Source organism: Bubalus bubalis, chromosome 17 (genome assembly GCF_019923935.1).
Source record: "Bubalus bubalis isolate 160015118507 breed Murrah chromosome 17, NDDB_SH_1, whole genome shotgun sequence".
Taxonomy (NCBI): domain Eukaryota; kingdom Metazoa; phylum Chordata; class Mammalia; order Artiodactyla; family Bovidae; genus Bubalus; species Bubalus bubalis.
In genome coordinates this window covers 2,157,495-2,175,520 of record NC_059173.1, presented here as the reverse complement: position 1 = coordinate 2,175,520, position 18,026 = coordinate 2,157,495, and the positions used below count along the sequence as shown (strand labels likewise).

Sequence of the window (18,026 nt, the reverse complement as noted above, 5' to 3'; positions counted from 1 at the left end):
TGTCAAATTTTACTTCAGAACCACCTGGTTTCTGTCAGATTTTACCTCAGAACCCCCTAATTTCTGTCTGATTTTACCACAGAACCACCCAGTTTCTGTCAGATTTTACCTAAGGAGAACCTAGTTTCTGTCAGATTTTACTACAGAATCCCTTAGTTTCTCCCAGATTTTACTTCAGAGACTCCCTAGTTTCTCTCAGATTTTATGTCAGAACCCCTTAGTTTCTGTCAGACTGCACCAAAGGAGTCTCTAGTTTCTCTCAGATTATAGCTCTGTATTGCTTAGTTTCTATCAGATCTTACCTCTGGAGCCTGTAATTCTGTCAGATTTTACCTCAGAACTACCTAGTTTCTGTCAGATTTTAGCTCAGAATCCCCTGGTTTCTGTCTGATTTTACCATGGAGCCATCTAATTTCTGTCAGAGTTTACCACACAACCCCTTAGTTTCTGTCAGATTTTAACCTCAGTTCAGTTCAGTCACTCAGTCCTGTCTGACATTTTGCGACCCCATGGACTGCATCATGCCAGGCTTCCCTGTCCATCACCAACTCCTGAAGCTTGCTCAAACTCATGCCCATTGAGTCGATGATACCATCTAACCATCTCATCCTCTGTCGTCCCCTTCTCCTCCTCAGAAGCCCCATACTATGTTAGATTTACCTAAGGAAAAACCTAGTTTCTTTCAGATTTTACCACAGAACCAGAACCCCCCTAGTTTCTCACAGATTTTACCTCAGGAGCCCCTAGTTTCTGTGAGATTTTTACCACAGAACCAACCTAGTTTCTGTCAGATTTTACCCTAGAAGCCCCTAGCTTCTGCCAGATTTTCCATCAGAAGCCTCTAATTTCTGTCACATTTTACCTCAGTACCCCCTGCTTTCTGTCAGTTTTTACCTCAGAAGCCTCCAGTTTCTCTAACATGTTACCTCCATACCCCCTGATTTCTGTCAGATTTTACCTAAGAACCCCCTAGTTTCTGTCACATTTGACCAAAAGAGTCTCTAGTTTCTCTTGGACTATAACCTCAGTATCATCTAGTTTCTATCCGATTTTACCTCTGGAGCATGTAATTCTGTCAGATTTTACCTCAGAACCAAAAACTCGGGGGAGTTTTTGTCAGATTTTATGTCAGAAGCCCCTACTTTATGTCAGATTTACCACAAAACCCATTATATTCTGTCAGATTTACCTAAGGAGAACCTAGTTTCCCTCATATATTACCACAGAACCCCTTAGTTTCTGTCAAGTCTTACCTCACAATCCCCCTACTTTCTCACAGATTTTACCTCAGGAACCCCTATCTTCTGTCAAGTTTCACCTCAAAACCCCTTAGTTTCTGTCACATTTTACCTCTGAACCCCCTAGTTTCTGTCAGATTTCACCTCAGAAGCCTCTATTTTCTGTCACATTTCACCTCAAAATCCCAAGTTTCTGTTAGATATTACCTCAGAATCCCTTCATTTCTGTCAAATTTTACCTCAGAACCCCCTAGTTCTGTCAGGTTTTTACCTCAGAACCCCCTAGTTTCTATGAGATTTTCCCTCAGAACCCCCTTGTTTCTGTCAGATTTTACCCCAGAAGCCCCTGTTTATGTCAGATTTTATGCCAGAAGTACCTAATTCCTGTCAGATTTTACCACAGAATCCCCTAGTTTCTACCAGATTTTACCTCAGAAGACTATAGTTTCTGTTAAATTTTACCTCAGTATCCCTTAGTTTCTGTCAAATTTCACCTCAGAACTGCCTCGTTTCTGTCAGATTTTACCACAGAACCCTTTTTTTCTGTCAGATTTTTACCACACAACCCTTAGTTTCTGTCAGATTTTACCTCAGAACCCCCTAGCTTCTGTCACATTTTACCTCAGAAGTTCATAGTTTCTGTCAGTTATTACCTCAGGAAACCCTAATTTCTCTCAGGTTCCACCTTGGAACCCCCTAGTTTCTGCCAGATTTGATCTCAGTGATACCTAGTTTCTGTCTGACTTTTCCTCAGACCATCACCTGCCCCGAGTTTCTGTCAGATTTTAATTCAGAACCCCTTAGTTTCTGTCGGATTTTACCTCTGAACACCCTAGTTTTTGTCACATTTCACCTCAGTAATCCCTAGTTTCCTAAGGCCCACTTGACTCACATTCCAGGATCTGGCTCAAGGTGAATCATCATACCATTGTGATCTTCTGGCTCATGAAGATCTTTTTTGTACAGTTCTTCTGTATATTCTTGCCAGCTCTTTCTTAATGTCTTCTGCTTCTGTTAGGCCCATACCATTTCGTCCTTTATTGTGCCCATGTTTGGATGAAACGTTCCCTTGGTATCTCTAATTTCCTTGAAGAGATCTCTAGTCTTTCCCATTCTATTGCTTTCCTGTATTTCTTTACATTGATCACCGAGGAAGGCTTTCTTATCTCTCCTTGTTATTCTTTGGAACTCTGCATTCAAATGGGTATATCTTTCTTTTTCTGATTTGCCTCTTGCTTCTCTTCTTTTCACAGCTATTTGTAAGGTCTCCTCAGACAACCATTTGCCTTTTTGCATTACTTTTTCTTGGGGATGATCATGAGCCCTGCCTCCTGTACAATGTCACAAACCTCCATCCGTAGTTCTTCAGGCACTCTGTCTATCAGATCTAATCCCTTGACTCTATTTGTCACTTCCACTGTATAATCATAAGGGATTTGATTTAGGTCATCACTGAATGGTCTAGTGGTTTTCCCTACTTTCTTCCATTTAAGTCTGAATTTGGCAATAAGGAGTTCATGATTTGAGCCACAGTCAGTTTCTAGTCTTGTTTTTGCTGACTATATAGAGCTTCTCCATCTTTAGCTGCAAAGAATATTGGTATTGACCATCTGGTGATGGCCATCTGTAAAGGTTTCTCTTGTGTTGTTGGAAGAGGGTGTTTGCTATGACCAGTGTGTTCTCTTGGCAAAATTCTATTAGGCTTTTCCCTGGTTCATTCTGTACTCCAAGGCCAAATTTGCCTGTTACTTCAGGTATTTCTTGACTTCCTACTTTTGCATTCCAGTCCCCTATATTGAAAAGGACACCTTTTCTGGGTGTTAGCTCTAGAAGGTCTTCTAGGTCTTCATAGAACCATTCAACTTCAGCTTCTTCAGCATTACTGGTCAGGGTGTAGACTTGGATTACTGTGATATTGACTGGCTTGCCTTGGAAATGAACAGAGATCATTCTATCTGATTTCAAACAACATTGATTATATTACTACTAAAATTAAAAGAAATGGCAACCCACTCCAGTACTCTTGCCTGGAAAGTCCGATGGACGGAGGAGCCTGGTGGGCTGCAGTCCATGGCGTCGCTAGGAGTCGAACACGACTGACTGACTTCCCTTTCACTTTCCACTTTCATGCATTGGAGAAGAAAATGGCAACCCACTCCAGTGTTCTTGCCTGGAGAATCCCAGGGAAGGAGGAGTCAGGTGGGCTGCCGTCTATGGGGTCGCACAGAGCCGGACACGACTGAAGCGACTTAGCAGTAGCTGTACGGCACCATAAGTAAGAGGAACAACAAAGGTTTGGCAATCATGCCAGGCAAGACAGCTGACACTGCAAATTGCCAAAATGTATCTCCACACCAGCCATCCATCTTGAAAGACTGGAAGCGACTCTTGGGCCTAAACCTCATTTCAGTGTCTTGATTCTCAGAATTTGTAGATCATAAATGAAATATTTAAGAAAGTCCTTTCCCCACCTCTCCAGGAATGCTTCTTGTATCACTGGAAATCCTTAAAAGAGTTGAATCATAGACTCTGGATTTATCTAAGCAAATCTATTTAACTGGAATTTGAACTTCATCTTCAATAAACCAAACAATTCTGGGCATTAATAGGTAGTTTCTTAAATGTCCTTGCTTTTCATATCTGTGTCTTCCATTACGGAGGGTCTTACATTTAAGTCCATTGATTTAAGAGTTCTTGGTTTACTGGGAAATGAGTTATTACCTCACCATCTAACTTGTATGCAACTTCAACTCTGATTTCCTAAATATGTCCAAAATATCAAAAGTTTTGACTACCAATGCAGTAAATCCATTAATCATATGAGCATATTTAATCAAAACAAGGTCCAACCAGACACATCTTCTCTCCCTTCCTGTAGTTACACCAAAGTCTCTATCCCTTGTTGGTAATAATTCTCCAATTGCATTGTCTTGCTCTGTAGGAAAGGGACCAATCCCAACTCTAGTTGTATAAACTTTCACAACTCCATACACTTCTCCACATTTTAAGGCGGCATACCCAAGCCAGTAGAAACACCTCCAACAGTACAGTTCAAAGAGGTTATGAAAGGATAACTTTCAAAATGAATATCTAGCAGTGCTGCATTTGTACCTTCTACCCAGATTTTCTTTGATGGTCTTTCTTTGAAAGCCCGATATAGGAAATAAACTCCATATATCTCACAGTTGGTTTCACCCTTTCCATTTAACCCTTGAGTTTTTGGAATTCATCTTCAATGTCTATTTCCTATGTGGGGTATATAGATTTGTAGTGGTTAGCCAGAACTTGGAACCTCTCAGAAAAGCCTTCAAAGTCAGAAACAAGATCACATATCCTAAGTCCACTCTGGTCCTTTTGAGAAGGATAAATGGGGCAAATGCCCTTTTTGTGGTACCCGAATTTTTTCCTGCTTGTTCTCCTCTCTGTTGTTCCTGGATACCATCAGCTGTCTGATGAACATCAAGTACAATATGAGCTCTGTCAGGTATGAGAATTCTTTGTCCAGCCTTCTAGACCTTCCCCTGTTTGAATGTTTTTTTCTGCTTCTTTAAACAATCCATCTAGATGAATTACCACTTTCTTTCCAATGAACGCAGTAATATTCAGGCCCCACTGGGAGCCTGAGTTGTTCCACTGGGTAATCATTCCACTGGGTAAAAGAGAAAAATCACCCTCCACAGAATCTGCAGCTGTTCAGGCAGCATTACTTCCTCCTCGGCGGTGGCACAGCGTGCTGGTGTCCTCACCAGCAGATCCAGCACCTTCCCCTTGGCTTCGTGGTCCCACTGCCCGCCAAGCACCACGGTCGCCAGGTTCCCCCCAGGCTGCTCCCTGGGGCAGCCTCAGTTGCCTTGGACAAGGAGGATGACCCCAGATTTGTCTTGGAAAACGCCCAGGCTCCAGAGACACGAGAAGAGCCCGAAGGGGTCGGGGGCGGCTGGGAGCATGTGTACTGGATTGCCTTGTAAATCTATGTTTAAGAGTCTTAATATAAAATATAACATATATTCAAAAAAATAACATTTGGTAACACTGTCAATGTCTTAACCTGATATTAGGATTTTTCTACTTTTCTAATGTTTCATTTTGTTAAGAGGACTTGGATCAGTGTTTAACGACCGTGGTCTGTAATGTCCCCTTCTACTGGTTTGGTTGTCTGGTTGTTTTTTACACTTTATTGGTTGACTGATGGCTGTGCGGGGTCTTCACTGCTCCTGGGCTCTGGTTGCGGGGCGGCGCGGCCGCTCTTCACTGCAGTGCACTGGGTTCTCATTGGGGCGGATTCTCTTGCTGCAGGGCACCAGCTCCGGGGGATGGAGCTTCAGCAGTTCGGCTTTCCTGTGAGTTGCTCTGCAGAATGCAGGAGCTTCCTGCATCTGGCACTGCAACCATGTCCCCTCCATCGACAGGCAGATCCTTAAACACAGGAAAGCAAGGGAAGTCCTATAAATTTGCCTCTTCTGTGCTTTATTTATGGGTTGTATGTAAAACACTTTAACTGCTTTCTCAGAGAACCACAAGTTTTACATCTTTTTCAATGCTTAAAAAAATACAAACCCAATGTATGGGAAGCATATAAGTCCTGAAGTTTGTTACATATTTACGCTAAATAAGGATACATTATGTCTTTTTGTGGAGTAAGTTCATGACAAAATATCCTGTTTCTTCTAAGCATCTTCACTGTTTACTTATTTTCTCTACTAGAACAAATGTACCTTCTTAGAACGCTGAACTTCATTCCCTTTTTCTGCAAATTTTTCCCACATGATACCAGCAGGCGGCGCTGTGGGACTGCCCTGGGGTCCCTGCACAGCTGCTCAGGGAGCACTACTTCCTCCAGGAGCTGGGCTGGGGGCAGGGCCTGTGCTCCTGGGGGAACTCAGCAGTGTGTCCTGTCTGAGTGCAGAGACCCGTGAGCAGGGACCTGTGTGGTCTCGGCAGGTGCTTCCTCCAGGGTTTCCCAAGAGGGAACTCCCCTCCACCCCCTGAATCTGGGCTGTGAGCTGAGCTCCAGCATCAGGGCTGAGAGATGGGCTGGACGGGCCCTTGGTAGGCCCCTATTTGCATGGCGCCCCTCCTCTGGCAGAGTCAGGGGGAGAAAAGGAGGCCTGGGGCAGCCTAGCCCCACTGTGGCAACCAGGGTCCTGTGAGCACCATGGCCTGGACTCCTCTCCTGCTCGTGTTCCTCTCTCACTGCTCAGGTAGGGACAGGTCCGGGCACCAGGGCTCAGTCCCAGCCTCATCAGCCCCTGGGGCGCAGACTCTGGGAACCTTTCCTGCAGCTCCTGCCCCATCTCCCCTGTGTCTGTGTCTGCAGGTTCCCTCTCCCAGCCTGTGCTGATTCAGCCGGCCTCCCCATCTGCGTCTCCAGGAGCAACAGCCAGACTCACCTGCACCCTGAGCAGTGGGTACAGTGTTGGTGGCTACCAAATGTCCTGTTTCCAGCAGAAGCCAGGGGGCCCTCCCCGGTCCCTCCTGATGTTCAAGTCAGACTCAGATAAGCCCCAGGGCTCCGGGGTCCCCAGTCACTTCTCTGGATCCAAGGCTGCTTTGGCCAACACAGGGCTCCTGCTCATCTCTGGGCTGCAGACTCAGGATGAGGCTGATTATAACTGCTACTGTCCCCAAAACACTGGTATTTATGAGGTGCTTCACACTGCACAAGGCTGAACAGGCACTGCGCCCCTGTGTCCTCCCTGCTGCGCCCATCACTGCTGTTCCACTCTCACTCTGCTTAACCTCCTGTGGTCACTTCTGAGTTTCCTGTCATGTACTGCCCCTCATCTCAGATCTGAGACTCACCCACGGCTCTGATCGCTCAGACTGCTGTGTTTTGACACCATCTTCCTCAGTTCAGTTCAGTTCAGTTGCTCAGTTGTGCCCAACTCCTTGCGACCCCATGGACTGCAGCGCGTCAGGCCTCCCTGTCCATCACCAATTCCTGGAGTTTACTCAAACTCGTGTTCATTGAGTCGGTGATGCCATCCAACCATCTCATCCTCTGTCCTCCCCTTCTCCTTCCACCTTCAATCTTTCCCAGCATCACTGTCTTTTCCAAATGAGTCAGTGCTTTGCATCAGGTGGCCAGAGGATTGGAGTTTCAGCTTCAGCATCGGTCCTTCCAATGAACACTCAGGACTGATCTCCTTTGGGATGGATTGGTTGGATTTCCTTACACTCCAAGGGACTTTCAAAAGTCTCCTCCAACACCACAGCTCAAAAGCATCAATTCTTCAGCGCTCAGCATTATTTATAGTCCAACACTGACATTCATACATGACTACTAGAAAAACTATAGCTTTGACTAAATGGACCTTTATTGGCAAAGTAATGTCTCTGCTTTTTCATATGCTCGTGTTCCTCTCTCACTGCTCAGGTAGGGACGGGTCTAGGTTGGTCATAACTTTCCTTCCAAGGAGTAAGGGTCTTTTAATTTCATGGCTGCAGTCACCATCTGTAGTGATTTTGGAGCCCCCCAAAAATAAAGTCTGTCATTGTTTCCCCATCTATTTTCCAAGAAGTGATGGGACCAGATGCCATGATCTTAGTTTTCTGAATGTTGAGCTTTCAGCCAGCTTTTTCACTCTCCTCTTTCACTTTCATCAAGAGGCTCTTAATTCTTCTTCACTTTCTGCCATAAGGGTGGTGTCATCTGCATATCTCAGGTTATTGATATTTCTACCAGCAATCTTGATTTCAGCTTGTGCTTCCTCCAGTCCAGCATTTCTCATGATGTACTCTGCATATAAGTTAAATAAGCAGGGTGACAATACACAGCCTTGACATACTCCTTTTCCTATTTGGAACCAGTCTGTTGTTCCATGTCCAGTTCTAACTGTTGCTTCCTGACCTGCATATAGGTTTCTCAAGAGGCAGGTCAGGTGATCTCGTATTCCCATCTCTTTTAGAATTTTCCACAGTTTATTGTGATTCACACGGTCAAAGGCTTTGGCATAGTCAACAAAGAAGTAGATGTTTTTCTGGAACTCTCTTCCTTTTCCATGCGGATGTTGGCAATTTGATCTCTGGTTCCTCTGCCTGTTCTAAAACCAGCTTGAACATCTGCAAGTTCACAGTTCTTGTATTGCTGAAGTGTGGCTTGGAGAATTTTGAGCATTACTTTACTAGCGGGTGAGATGAGGGCACTTGTGCGGTAGTTTGAGCATTCTTTGGCACTGCCTTTCTTTGGGATTAAAATGAAAACTGACCTTTTCCAGTCCTGTGGCCACTGAGTTTTCCAAATTTGCTGGCATACTGAGTGCAGCATTTTCAAGCATCATCTTTTAGGATTTGAAATAGCTCAACTGGAATTCCATCATCTCCACTAGCTTTGTTCGTAGTGATGCTTCCTAAGGCCCACTTGACTTCACATTTAGGATGTCTGGCTCTGGATAAGTGATCACACCATCGTGATTATCTGGGTCGTGAAGATCTTTTTTGTATAGTTCTTCTGCATATTCTTGCCACCTCTTCTTAATATCTTCTGCTTCTGTTAGGTCCATAACATTTCTGTCCTTTATTGAGCCTATCTTTGCATGAACTGATCCCTTGGTATCTCTAATTTTCTTAAAGAGATCTCTAGTCTTTCCCATTCTATTGTTTTCCTCTATTTCTTTGGATTGATCACTGAGGAAGATTTTCTTATGTCTTCTTGCTATTCTTTGGAACTCTATTCTTTGGAATTCTTTGGAATTCAAATGGGTATATCTTTCCTTTTCTCCTTTGCTTTGGTTTCTCTTCATAGCTATTTGTAAGGCCTCCTCAGGCAGCCATTTTGCTTTTTTGCATTTGTTTTTCTTGGGGATGGTCTTGATCCCTGTCTCCTGTATAATATCATGAACCTCTGTCCATAGTTCACCAGGCACTCTGTCTATCAGATCTAGTCCCTTAAATCTATTTCTCAGTTCCACTCTATAATCATAAGGGATTTGATTTAGGTCATACCTGAATGGTCTAGTGGTTTTCCCTACTTTCTTCCATTTAAGTCTGAATTTGCAATAAGGAGTTTATGATCTGAGCCACAGTCAGCTCCTGGTCTTGTTTTTGTTGACTGTATAGAGTTTCTCCATCTTTGGCTGCAAAGAATATAATCAATCTGATTTCAGTATTGACCATCTGCTGATGTCCATGTGTAGAGTCTTCTCTTGTGTTGTTGGAAGAGGGTGTTTGCTATGACCAGTGTGTTCTCTTGGCAAAACTCTAGGAGCCGTTGCCCTGCTTCATTCTGTACTCCAAGGCTAAATTTGCCTGTTACTGCAGGTGTTTCTTGACTTCACACTTTTGCATTCCAGTCCTCTATAATGAAAAGGATATCTCTTTTGGGTGTTAGATCTAAAAGGTCTTGTAGGTCTTCACATCTTCCTAATCAGAAATCAAAATCCCCCAGTGGATATGCTATAAGTGGCAGAAAGAGGCTGGTTCCTGCTCTGCTTCACTCAGACTCCTAAATATTAATAATGCAAATATCTGTGTAAAAATCAAGTTTTACTTCTTAAGAAAAAATTTCAAAAGCTCTGTCTTGTGTCATTTATTTAATATTTTCTTAATAAAACCTTACAAAGAATTATATTTCAGATATGTAACTCTTATCAATGAAAAATTGAAATAAACATAGATTGTCCTTCAGTTAAATTTCATGCATGTATTTAAAGCAACGACCTTAAAATTTTCACTAATCCATTAACATATTTTCATACATTTACTGTCTCAGGGAATTCCCAGGTGGTCCAGTGGCTAAGACTCCATGTTCCCAGTGCAGTCAGCCTGGTTTCATCCTTGGTCTGGGAACTAGATCCCACAAGCCACAACTAAGACAGCACCCAGATAATGAATAAATAAATATTTTTTAGGAATCTCACAGTCACACACCTACAGTGTACCACACACATTCAGTGCGGGGCAAACTATAGTAGGGCCTCTTCTCCAACCAAACTCCCTGAACTGTATCTTCTCGAACCCACTGCTTGGAACAATTCGTCCTAACAGCCACCACATATCACGCTCCCTGGGAACACATGCTGCTCAGAGCCCTTCAGAGTCTCAATAAAAACGGCCAGGAGCACCATCAGGCCTGCTCCCTGCAGCCTGTGCCCTGTGCCTGCAGGAGAGACGCCCAGGAGGGGTCACTTCATAAGACAGGACATGGGCATGGGGTCCAGAGTGTGGGAAGGTTTGCACATAGTAAAGATCCAAGCGTTTAGGAATCAAGGGTCCCACCCCAGGCCTCTCCCCCTGCACCTTCCCACCTCAACAGAAAAGAGCCCCCTCCTCCTCACGGCTGAGGGGACACAGAGAGGAAGCAGGGCTCCGGCCACCAGGGAGGGGACACACAGAGGAGGGACCCGCTATTCTGCCCAGAAGGGGATGGGCCTCCCCGGGGCCAGCACCGCCCTGACCTGATCCTGATGCAAGAGGAACTTGTGCCCCAGAAGCCCTCTCAGTCCTGACCCTGAGCAGCCCAGGGAGCCAGGGACAGACTCAGCCTGAGGGGCCTGAGGGGAGCACACAGGGGGCCCTGAGGTCACAGCGGATACAGAGGAGGCCCCTGAACAGGCTCTGAGGCGGGGACAGCACACAGAGCAGGGGCAGGAATTGTCCATGAGGGCTCTGGTCACCAGGTCACAGGAAGCGTGTCTGGGCCTGGACACCAGGGGGCACTCGAGGGCCATTCCTGAGGTGGTTAGTGGGGTGAGAGCTGGGCCCAGGCCCTGACCCTGCCTGGCAACCACTGCTCAGGGCTCCTGGATGGGACCTCCCACCCCTGGGCCCCAAGAGCCGCGCCCCAGTCCACACCCTGCCCCCCTCAGGCACAGGGACCAGACTCGGGGCCCAGGGAGGGGTCAGAGAGCTGGGCGTCATTTGAATGAAAGGCCCCGCCCCCTCTCAGGGTATGAAGAGGGGAAGGAGCAGTGTGGGGACGCTCTGCTCAGCTGTGGGGCCACAGACAGCAGGACGCCCTGACCATGTCCACCATGGCCTGGTCCCCTCTGCTCCTCACCCTGGTCGCTCTCTGCACAGGTGACTGGATGGGGGGACAGGGGAAGGGCCCTGGGAAGACTCACAGGCGCTGCTCCCTCCTCTCGTGTCTGGACCCCCAAGTCACCATCTCTGTCTCTCCCCATTCCAGGTTCCTGGGCCCAGGCTGTGCTGACTCAGCTGCCCTCCGTGTCCGGGTCCCTGGGCCAGAGGGTCTCCATCACCTGCACCGGAAGCAGCAGCTATGTTGGGCGTGGCAATCATGTGAGCTGGTACCAACTGATCCCAGGATTGGCCCCCAAAACCCTGATCTATAATCGTAACAAACGACCCTTGGGGGTCCCTGACCGATTCTCTGGCACCAAGTCTGGCAACACAGCCACCCTGACCATCACTTCGCTCCAGGCTGAGGACGAGGCTGATTATTACTGTGTGTCTGCTGACCTCAGTCTTAGTGGTCCCATAGTGCTCCAGGTCAAGGGGGAAGTGCGACAAAAACCTGCTGTCCTCTCAGAGTCGGGGCTCTGGGGGCAGAAACATCCTCTGCAAAGGCAGCCGCTTTATTTGATGTTTGGCCTAAGACTGTGCTCAGTCACACCACGGAACTTGGTCCAGAAAAATCTGATCACATGTTTCTTAATTCACCCCTTCTCCAGCTTTCCTTTGTAGCAAATCATTATCTGATTTTCTCAATTTGAGCAGAAATCCCCAGTGCCAGGGGCAGATGCCCTGGGGTCAGAGTTCATGATGGGTCGGGTCAGAACCAGAGGAACACAGTACAGTTCTGCCTGACTCTGGGTGCATCAATGCATCCAGTATGTGTCCTGGTCCCAGCAGCTCTCCTTCTCTCTGAGGCTAATAGTGGACACAGGGGGTCCCTGCTTGGTTCCCTGGCCTCTAGTCTGGCGTTCAGGCTCTTTGGCCATCACTGGGCTGAGCTGCGGCCCAGGATGCTGCTCCTGCCTTTCCTGTGACAGCCTCTCAGGCTCACCCAGGGCTCCAGGCTCCTGGCCAGGCAACCTGGGAACCTCCTCCACTGGCCTTTGCCCGCGTGGGAAGCAGGGTGCTCCCTGGAGAGTGACTTTCCTGCACCTGGGCCCCAGGGAACAAGAGAGCTGTCAGCTGTGAGCAACAGTCTTGCCTCTTACTTCCGCTCCTCTATCCTGGGGGTCAGTGCCTAGACCTGAGGTCCAGGCTAGGATGGATGGGAAATTACACAACAAAAATATCAATAAACTTGACCTGCAGTGATAACTGGACAGAGGATAAGAGACCCAGGGGAGGGACTTTTTCCATGTCAACAACTTCGTCTCAAGAGCAGGGTCCTGGGGGCCCTCCTCCACGACCTGGACCCCTCCCTTTGTGTCCTCACTCCTGAACCAAGACTGTCCTTTAGGGGAAAGTGATGGGATGTGGGTTTGGAGGCCTTTGCCCTGCCTTGTGCTCCTGGCATCTGGGCACAGGGTGTGGGGCATCCATGGTTCCTGTCTCACCCTCCTTCAAGGTTGGTGCTGATGGTCTGTCCTTTATCAGTTCCTCTCCTCACCTATTTTTGTATTTTTCCCTACACAATCATCCATGCTTTGGAATAATAGGAAAAGGATTTAGTATGAACATTTTGTTTGATATGAGATGATTCTTACAAACACATGTTGAGAAATGAAAATAATCTTATGAATTTTATTAAATAGCTAAGTTATAAGAACATCTAATCTGAACACAAAACCATAATTTTACTTTACATTGATTAGCGTTATTTTTGTCCCTTAACTTTCCCAATTAATGGAGACATTAAGTCCTCCTGCACGAAATTACACGAATCCCATGGACAGAGGAGCTTCAGTCCATGGGGTTGCTAGGAGTTGGACACAACTGAGCGACTTCACTTTGACTTTTCACTTTCATGCATTGGAGAAGGAAATGGCAACCCACTCCAGTGTTCTTGCCTGAAGAATCCCAGGGACCGCGGAGCCTGGTGGGCTGCCGTCTCTGGGGTCGCACAGAGTCGGACACGACTGAAGCGACTTAGCAGCAGCACCAAATGAGTAGGTACCAGCAGCAAATGAGTATATACCAGCAATACTACAATCATGTCTAGGTGTTTCTATTTTTACATGGATTTTATTCTTGGTTCTAAATTTATTTTTTAATATGTCTTAATATAAAATATAACTTGTAGATGGTGAAAATAACATTCGGTATCAGTATCAAGTTCTTAAATTTTGAATTTTTTGTTAACTTTCTGATTAGAACATTTTGATCAATACTTAATGTTAGTGGCTTGTAATATTTCCTCTCATAAATTTTTCAGGTATATGTACAAATGTTTTAACTAATTCTCAAAAAACTAGGAAATAATTGCATCTTTTTCAATGTTTTTAAAAAGACATGCATACAATGCAATGTAGAACAATGTAGTGGCTCAAGTTTGTCACATATTTCAGGTGAGGAAATGCATGTTATGTCTTTTTGTGGAGTAATTCAATAGTAAGATTTCCATATTTTTCCAAAGAAATTAATCTTCTTGCTTGTTTTCTCTACTAGCTCAGCGATGCAGCTTCCTAGAAAAGTTTGCATTTTACCTCCTTAATTCTAGAGGGTTTTTTTTGCTTTTTGTTTTTATTTTCCACATGTGCCCAGCAGGCGGCGCTGTGGGACAGCCCTGGGGTCCATGCACCGCTGCTCAGGGAGCATCACTGACTCCTGGAGCTGGGCTGGGGGCGGCGTATGCACCCCTAGGGGCACTCAGCAGTGTCCTCTCTGGCTGCAGAGTCCCCTGTCATGTGGTCTCAGCAGGTGCTTCCTCCAGGGTCTCCCAAGAGGGAACTCCCTTCCACCCCCTGAGTCTGGGCTGTGAGCTGAGCTCCAGCATCCGGGCTGAGAGATGAGCTGGGCGGGTCCTGGGTGGACCCCTATTTGCATGGCAGCCCCTCCTCAGGCAGAGGCTGGGCTAGAAAAGAAGACCTGGGGCAGCCCAGCCCCAAGGTGGGGACCAGGAAGCTGTGAGCACCATGGCCTGGACTCCTCTCCTGCTCGTGTTCCTCTCTCTCTACACAGGTAGGCACAGGCCCCGGGCACCAGGGCTCAGTCCCAGCCTCATCAGCCCCTGGGGCACAGACTCTGGGAACCTTTCCTGCAGCTCCTGCCCCCTCTCCCCTGTGTCTGTGTCTGCAGGTTCCCTCTCCCAGCCTGTGCTGACTCAGCCGGTCACCCTCTCGGCGTCTCGGGGAGCATCAGCCAGACTCTCCTGCACCCTGAGCAGTGGCTACAATGTGAGCAACTATAGCATATACTGGTATCAGCAGAAGGCAGGGAGCCCTCCCCGGTACCTCCTGAGGTTCAAGTCAGACTCAGATAAGCACCAGGGCTCCGGGGTCCCCAGCCGCTTCTCTGGATCCAAAGATGCCTCGACCAACGCAGGGCTCCTGCTCATCTCTGGGCTGCAGCCCGAGGACGAGGCCGACTACTACTGTGCTGTGTGGCATGGCGACACTAGCGCTTACACGGCTCCAGACCAGTGAGGCAGTGAGACAGAGGCCTCCCCACCCAGCCTGCTCGTGGCTCGGATGAAGCCTAGTTCAGGCGGTGACTTCCAACTGTCAGATGGTAGACAAGCAACCCATTTTCCTCACACCAGCAGATTTGATAATATTGTATCTTTTGCTTCAATTTAGCTTTTAGATTGCTAAGATACTCTTATCCAATGCCAGTTTTCTTGGGCAAACATTGCTTGTTCCGAGATAAAAACTTTTTGATGAAGACATTGGCTGAGCCCAGAAGAGGTGGTTTCAGGCCAGGCCCAGCTCAGGGTCAAGGGCTCAATAAGACAGGCTTCTGTGACTGTTTCACTTGGGATTTTGTGATATAAAAGTCAACATGCAGAAATGAATTGTATTTTGTAGTTCAGTAACGAACCTCCAGTTTCTGAAAATAAAACCACTAACATGTATGACACAATCAACAGAAAACACTTAAAGATAAATCTGAGGAAGATCAGAAGGCTGTGCGCTGAAAAGACAAACATGCAAGAGAAATTAAAGGCACGGTGAACAGTCACTCCTCATCTGTCGTTCAAAACACTGAGTGTCACTGAGATAAGTCATTAAAAGTAGCACAACATAACATTGTAAAGCAACTTGTTGTTCAGTTGCGAAGTCATGTCTGACTCCATGGACTGCAGCACACCAGGCTTCCCTGTCCCTCACCATCCTGGAGCGTGCCCAAGTTCAAGTCCACTGGATCCGTGAGGCCACCCAACCATCTCAACGTCTGTCATCGCCTTCTCCTCCTGCCCTCAATCTTTCCTAGCAAAAGGTGTTTTCCAATGAGTCATAAATATAAAATTATGCTGAAAATTAATGAGAATGAATAGGGAAATGTTCAAGTCGACAATTATTTAAAATAGTATATAATTTTTAAATTATGTAAATTTAAAAGTAGTTCAAAAATGTGTTACTTTGGTCCCAGAAATAAAAAAAAAAACTTAAGATTTGACCGCATTTGTATGATAACAATAAACATTCAGCAAGAAAGATAAAAGAAAATTTGAGCAAGAGTGAAATATTTTCTTCCAGGAAAACAGTGAGTAGCCGGGCTGTGCAGTCCCTGCATTATTTACAGTGGTGCTTCCTTAGACCTGTTTCCCTTGAGAAGTTGGAGGGGGTGTGAGCAGCGGGGACGGGGCGGAGCTCTTAGAGGTCAAAGGAAGGATGATGGTTCCTGACGCCACACAAGGGTCACTCTGCCTGCTCAGAGTCAGGCTCTGCAGCAGTGACGTGCCACCTGCCCCTCCCCGCTGAGCACAGAGTCCTGAACGCAGTCTGCGCTGTCTCAGCCGGGCCCATTGTCCAGCTCAGTGCTCAGGGCCTCTAGTCCTGGAAGGAGCGGCAGAGCTGGCGGTGTGAGGTGTCCGGGAACCAACAGGTCCCAGCCAGAGACCCCAAACCACGATGCCTGCGGGTCCCCAGCCCTCAGGAGCCGCGATTGGTCCTTTGGCTCCAGACGCGGTCGCTCAGGTTCCTTGACGACTGGGGGCTCCTATCCTCGGATGAAAGAGGAGGAGGACAGGGCTGATCGTGATCCGGGCTGTGGACACAGGTGGTGCCACCACAGACACCTTCATCCGTGTCCTGGGAGCTGGGAGCAGAGTTAGCCGCACTCAGAAAGGTGGCTTCTGCTTCCCAAGCCTACAGGGAGTGAACACGTGGCAAATGTTTTATTTCACTTGGGAAAGAGGAGACCAGGAACTAGTACAGTGGGGTCACGGAGTATAAAAACAAAATGCTTATTATCCACTGGGAAAGGACCTCGAAGCAATCCGTGTGTGTGTGTGTGTGCGTGTGTAAGGCACTGCTTAATTTTTAATGAAGGAGAAAGCACCCCCGTCCTGCACGGTCGGGAGGCTGCTTCCACGGGGTCGTCACTGTCCTGACCTGACCCTGATAAAAGGAATATGTGTCCCAGACGCCCCCTCAGTCCTGATCCCTGAGCTGCCAAGCGCGCCGTGTACAGACTGACCCTGAGGGTCGGAGGAGAGCCCACAGACGGCCCTGAGGTCACAGGGGACACAGAACGGGCTCCTGGCCTGAAGGCAAGAAAGAGACAGAGCACAGAGCAGGTCAGGGGCTTCTCTGAGGGCTCTGGTCACCAGGTCACAGGATGTGTGTCTGGGCCAGGACACCAGGGGGCGCTCGGGGGGCGTTCCGAGGGTGGTTAGGGGATAGGAGCTGGGACCCTGGTGCTGCCTGGTGGCCTCTGCTCCCAGCTCCCAGCTGTGACCTCCCACCCCAGGGCCACACACAGCCCCGCCCCAGCCCACCCACTGGCCACCCTCAGGCACAGGGGCCTGAGCCATTGCCCAGGGACGGGTGGGTAGGAGTCATTTGAATGAATGGACCCTCCCCCTCTCAGGGTATGAAGAGGGGAAGGAGCAGTGTGGGGACCCTCTGGTCAGCTGTGGGGCCACAGACGGCAGGACACCCTGACCGTGTCCACCATGGCCTGATCCCCTCTGCTCCTCACCCTGGGCCCTCTCTGTACAGGTGACTGGATGCAGGGACAGGGGAAGGGCCCTGGGAAGCCTCACAGGCCTTGCTCCCTGCTCTCGTGTCTGGACCCCCGAGTCACCATCTCTGTCTGTCCCCCTTCCAGGATCCTGGGCCCAGGCTGTGCTGACTCAGCCGTCCTCCGTGTTTGGGACTTTGGGTCAGAGAGTCACCATCTCTTGTACTGGAAGCAGCAACAACATTGGGAGTTATGTGAGCTGGTACCAACAGCTCTCAGGAAAGGCCCACAGACTCCTGACCTGTGAAATTAGCAAACGACCCCCAGGGGTCCCAGATCAATTCTCTAGCTCCAAGTCTGACAACTCAGCCTCTCTGACCACCTCAGTTCATGCTGAGGACGACACTGATTATTACTGTTTCTCATGGGCTGACGGCTTGAAAGTTTGCACAGTGCTTCAGGCCAGAGAGAAGGAGACAAAAACCTGCTTCCCCCACAGCCATGGGGCTCCCAGGGCAAGGTGTTGCCCCTCCCTTCCTGGAGTCCCTGAGACCACGGAACCCAGCTGTCTGGGTGTCCCCTGACTTCAGCTCAGCTGCCCCCTCAGCTCGACTCCCCTCCCTAGGCCAGTGGCACACAGGGGTGGTCACACGCCCCTGGGTGAGCTCACAGCGGTTGCCCTCGGTTCCCAGGTCGGAGTCGGCAGCACAGAGCAGGGGGGTCAGTGCCGCCCTTGCTGGGTCACTGGGCAGTGAACGCACATTCCTGAGCTTCCACCACAGAAGCATCTCCTGTTAAAGGAAAAGGAAA

The 18,026-nt window shown here is 48.0% G+C and overlaps 2 pseudogenes and 2 gene segments (V, D, J or C); 3 read left to right on the top strand and 1 right to left on the bottom strand.

Annotated features, from left to right (window-relative positions):
• Positions 1-3,787: 3,787 nt before the first annotated feature.
• On the bottom strand, positions 3,788-4,946 carry LOC123330054 (annotated as a pseudogene).
• A 6,076-nt stretch (positions 4,947-11,022) lies between these two features.
• LOC123329891 lies at positions 11,023-12,151 on the top strand. The segment is given in 2 exon segments: positions 11,023-11,255; positions 11,365-12,151. Coding segments are annotated over 2 exon segments (573 nt in total).
• A 1,762-nt stretch (positions 12,152-13,913) lies between these two features.
• Positions 13,914-15,873, top strand: LOC112579874. The segment is given in 2 exon segments: positions 13,914-14,270; positions 14,388-15,873. Coding segments are annotated over 2 exon segments (393 nt in total).
• Positions 15,874-17,208: 1,335 nt separating this feature from the next.
• Positions 17,209-17,826, top strand: LOC123465057 (annotated as a pseudogene).
• Positions 17,827-18,026: the final 200 nt, after the last annotated feature.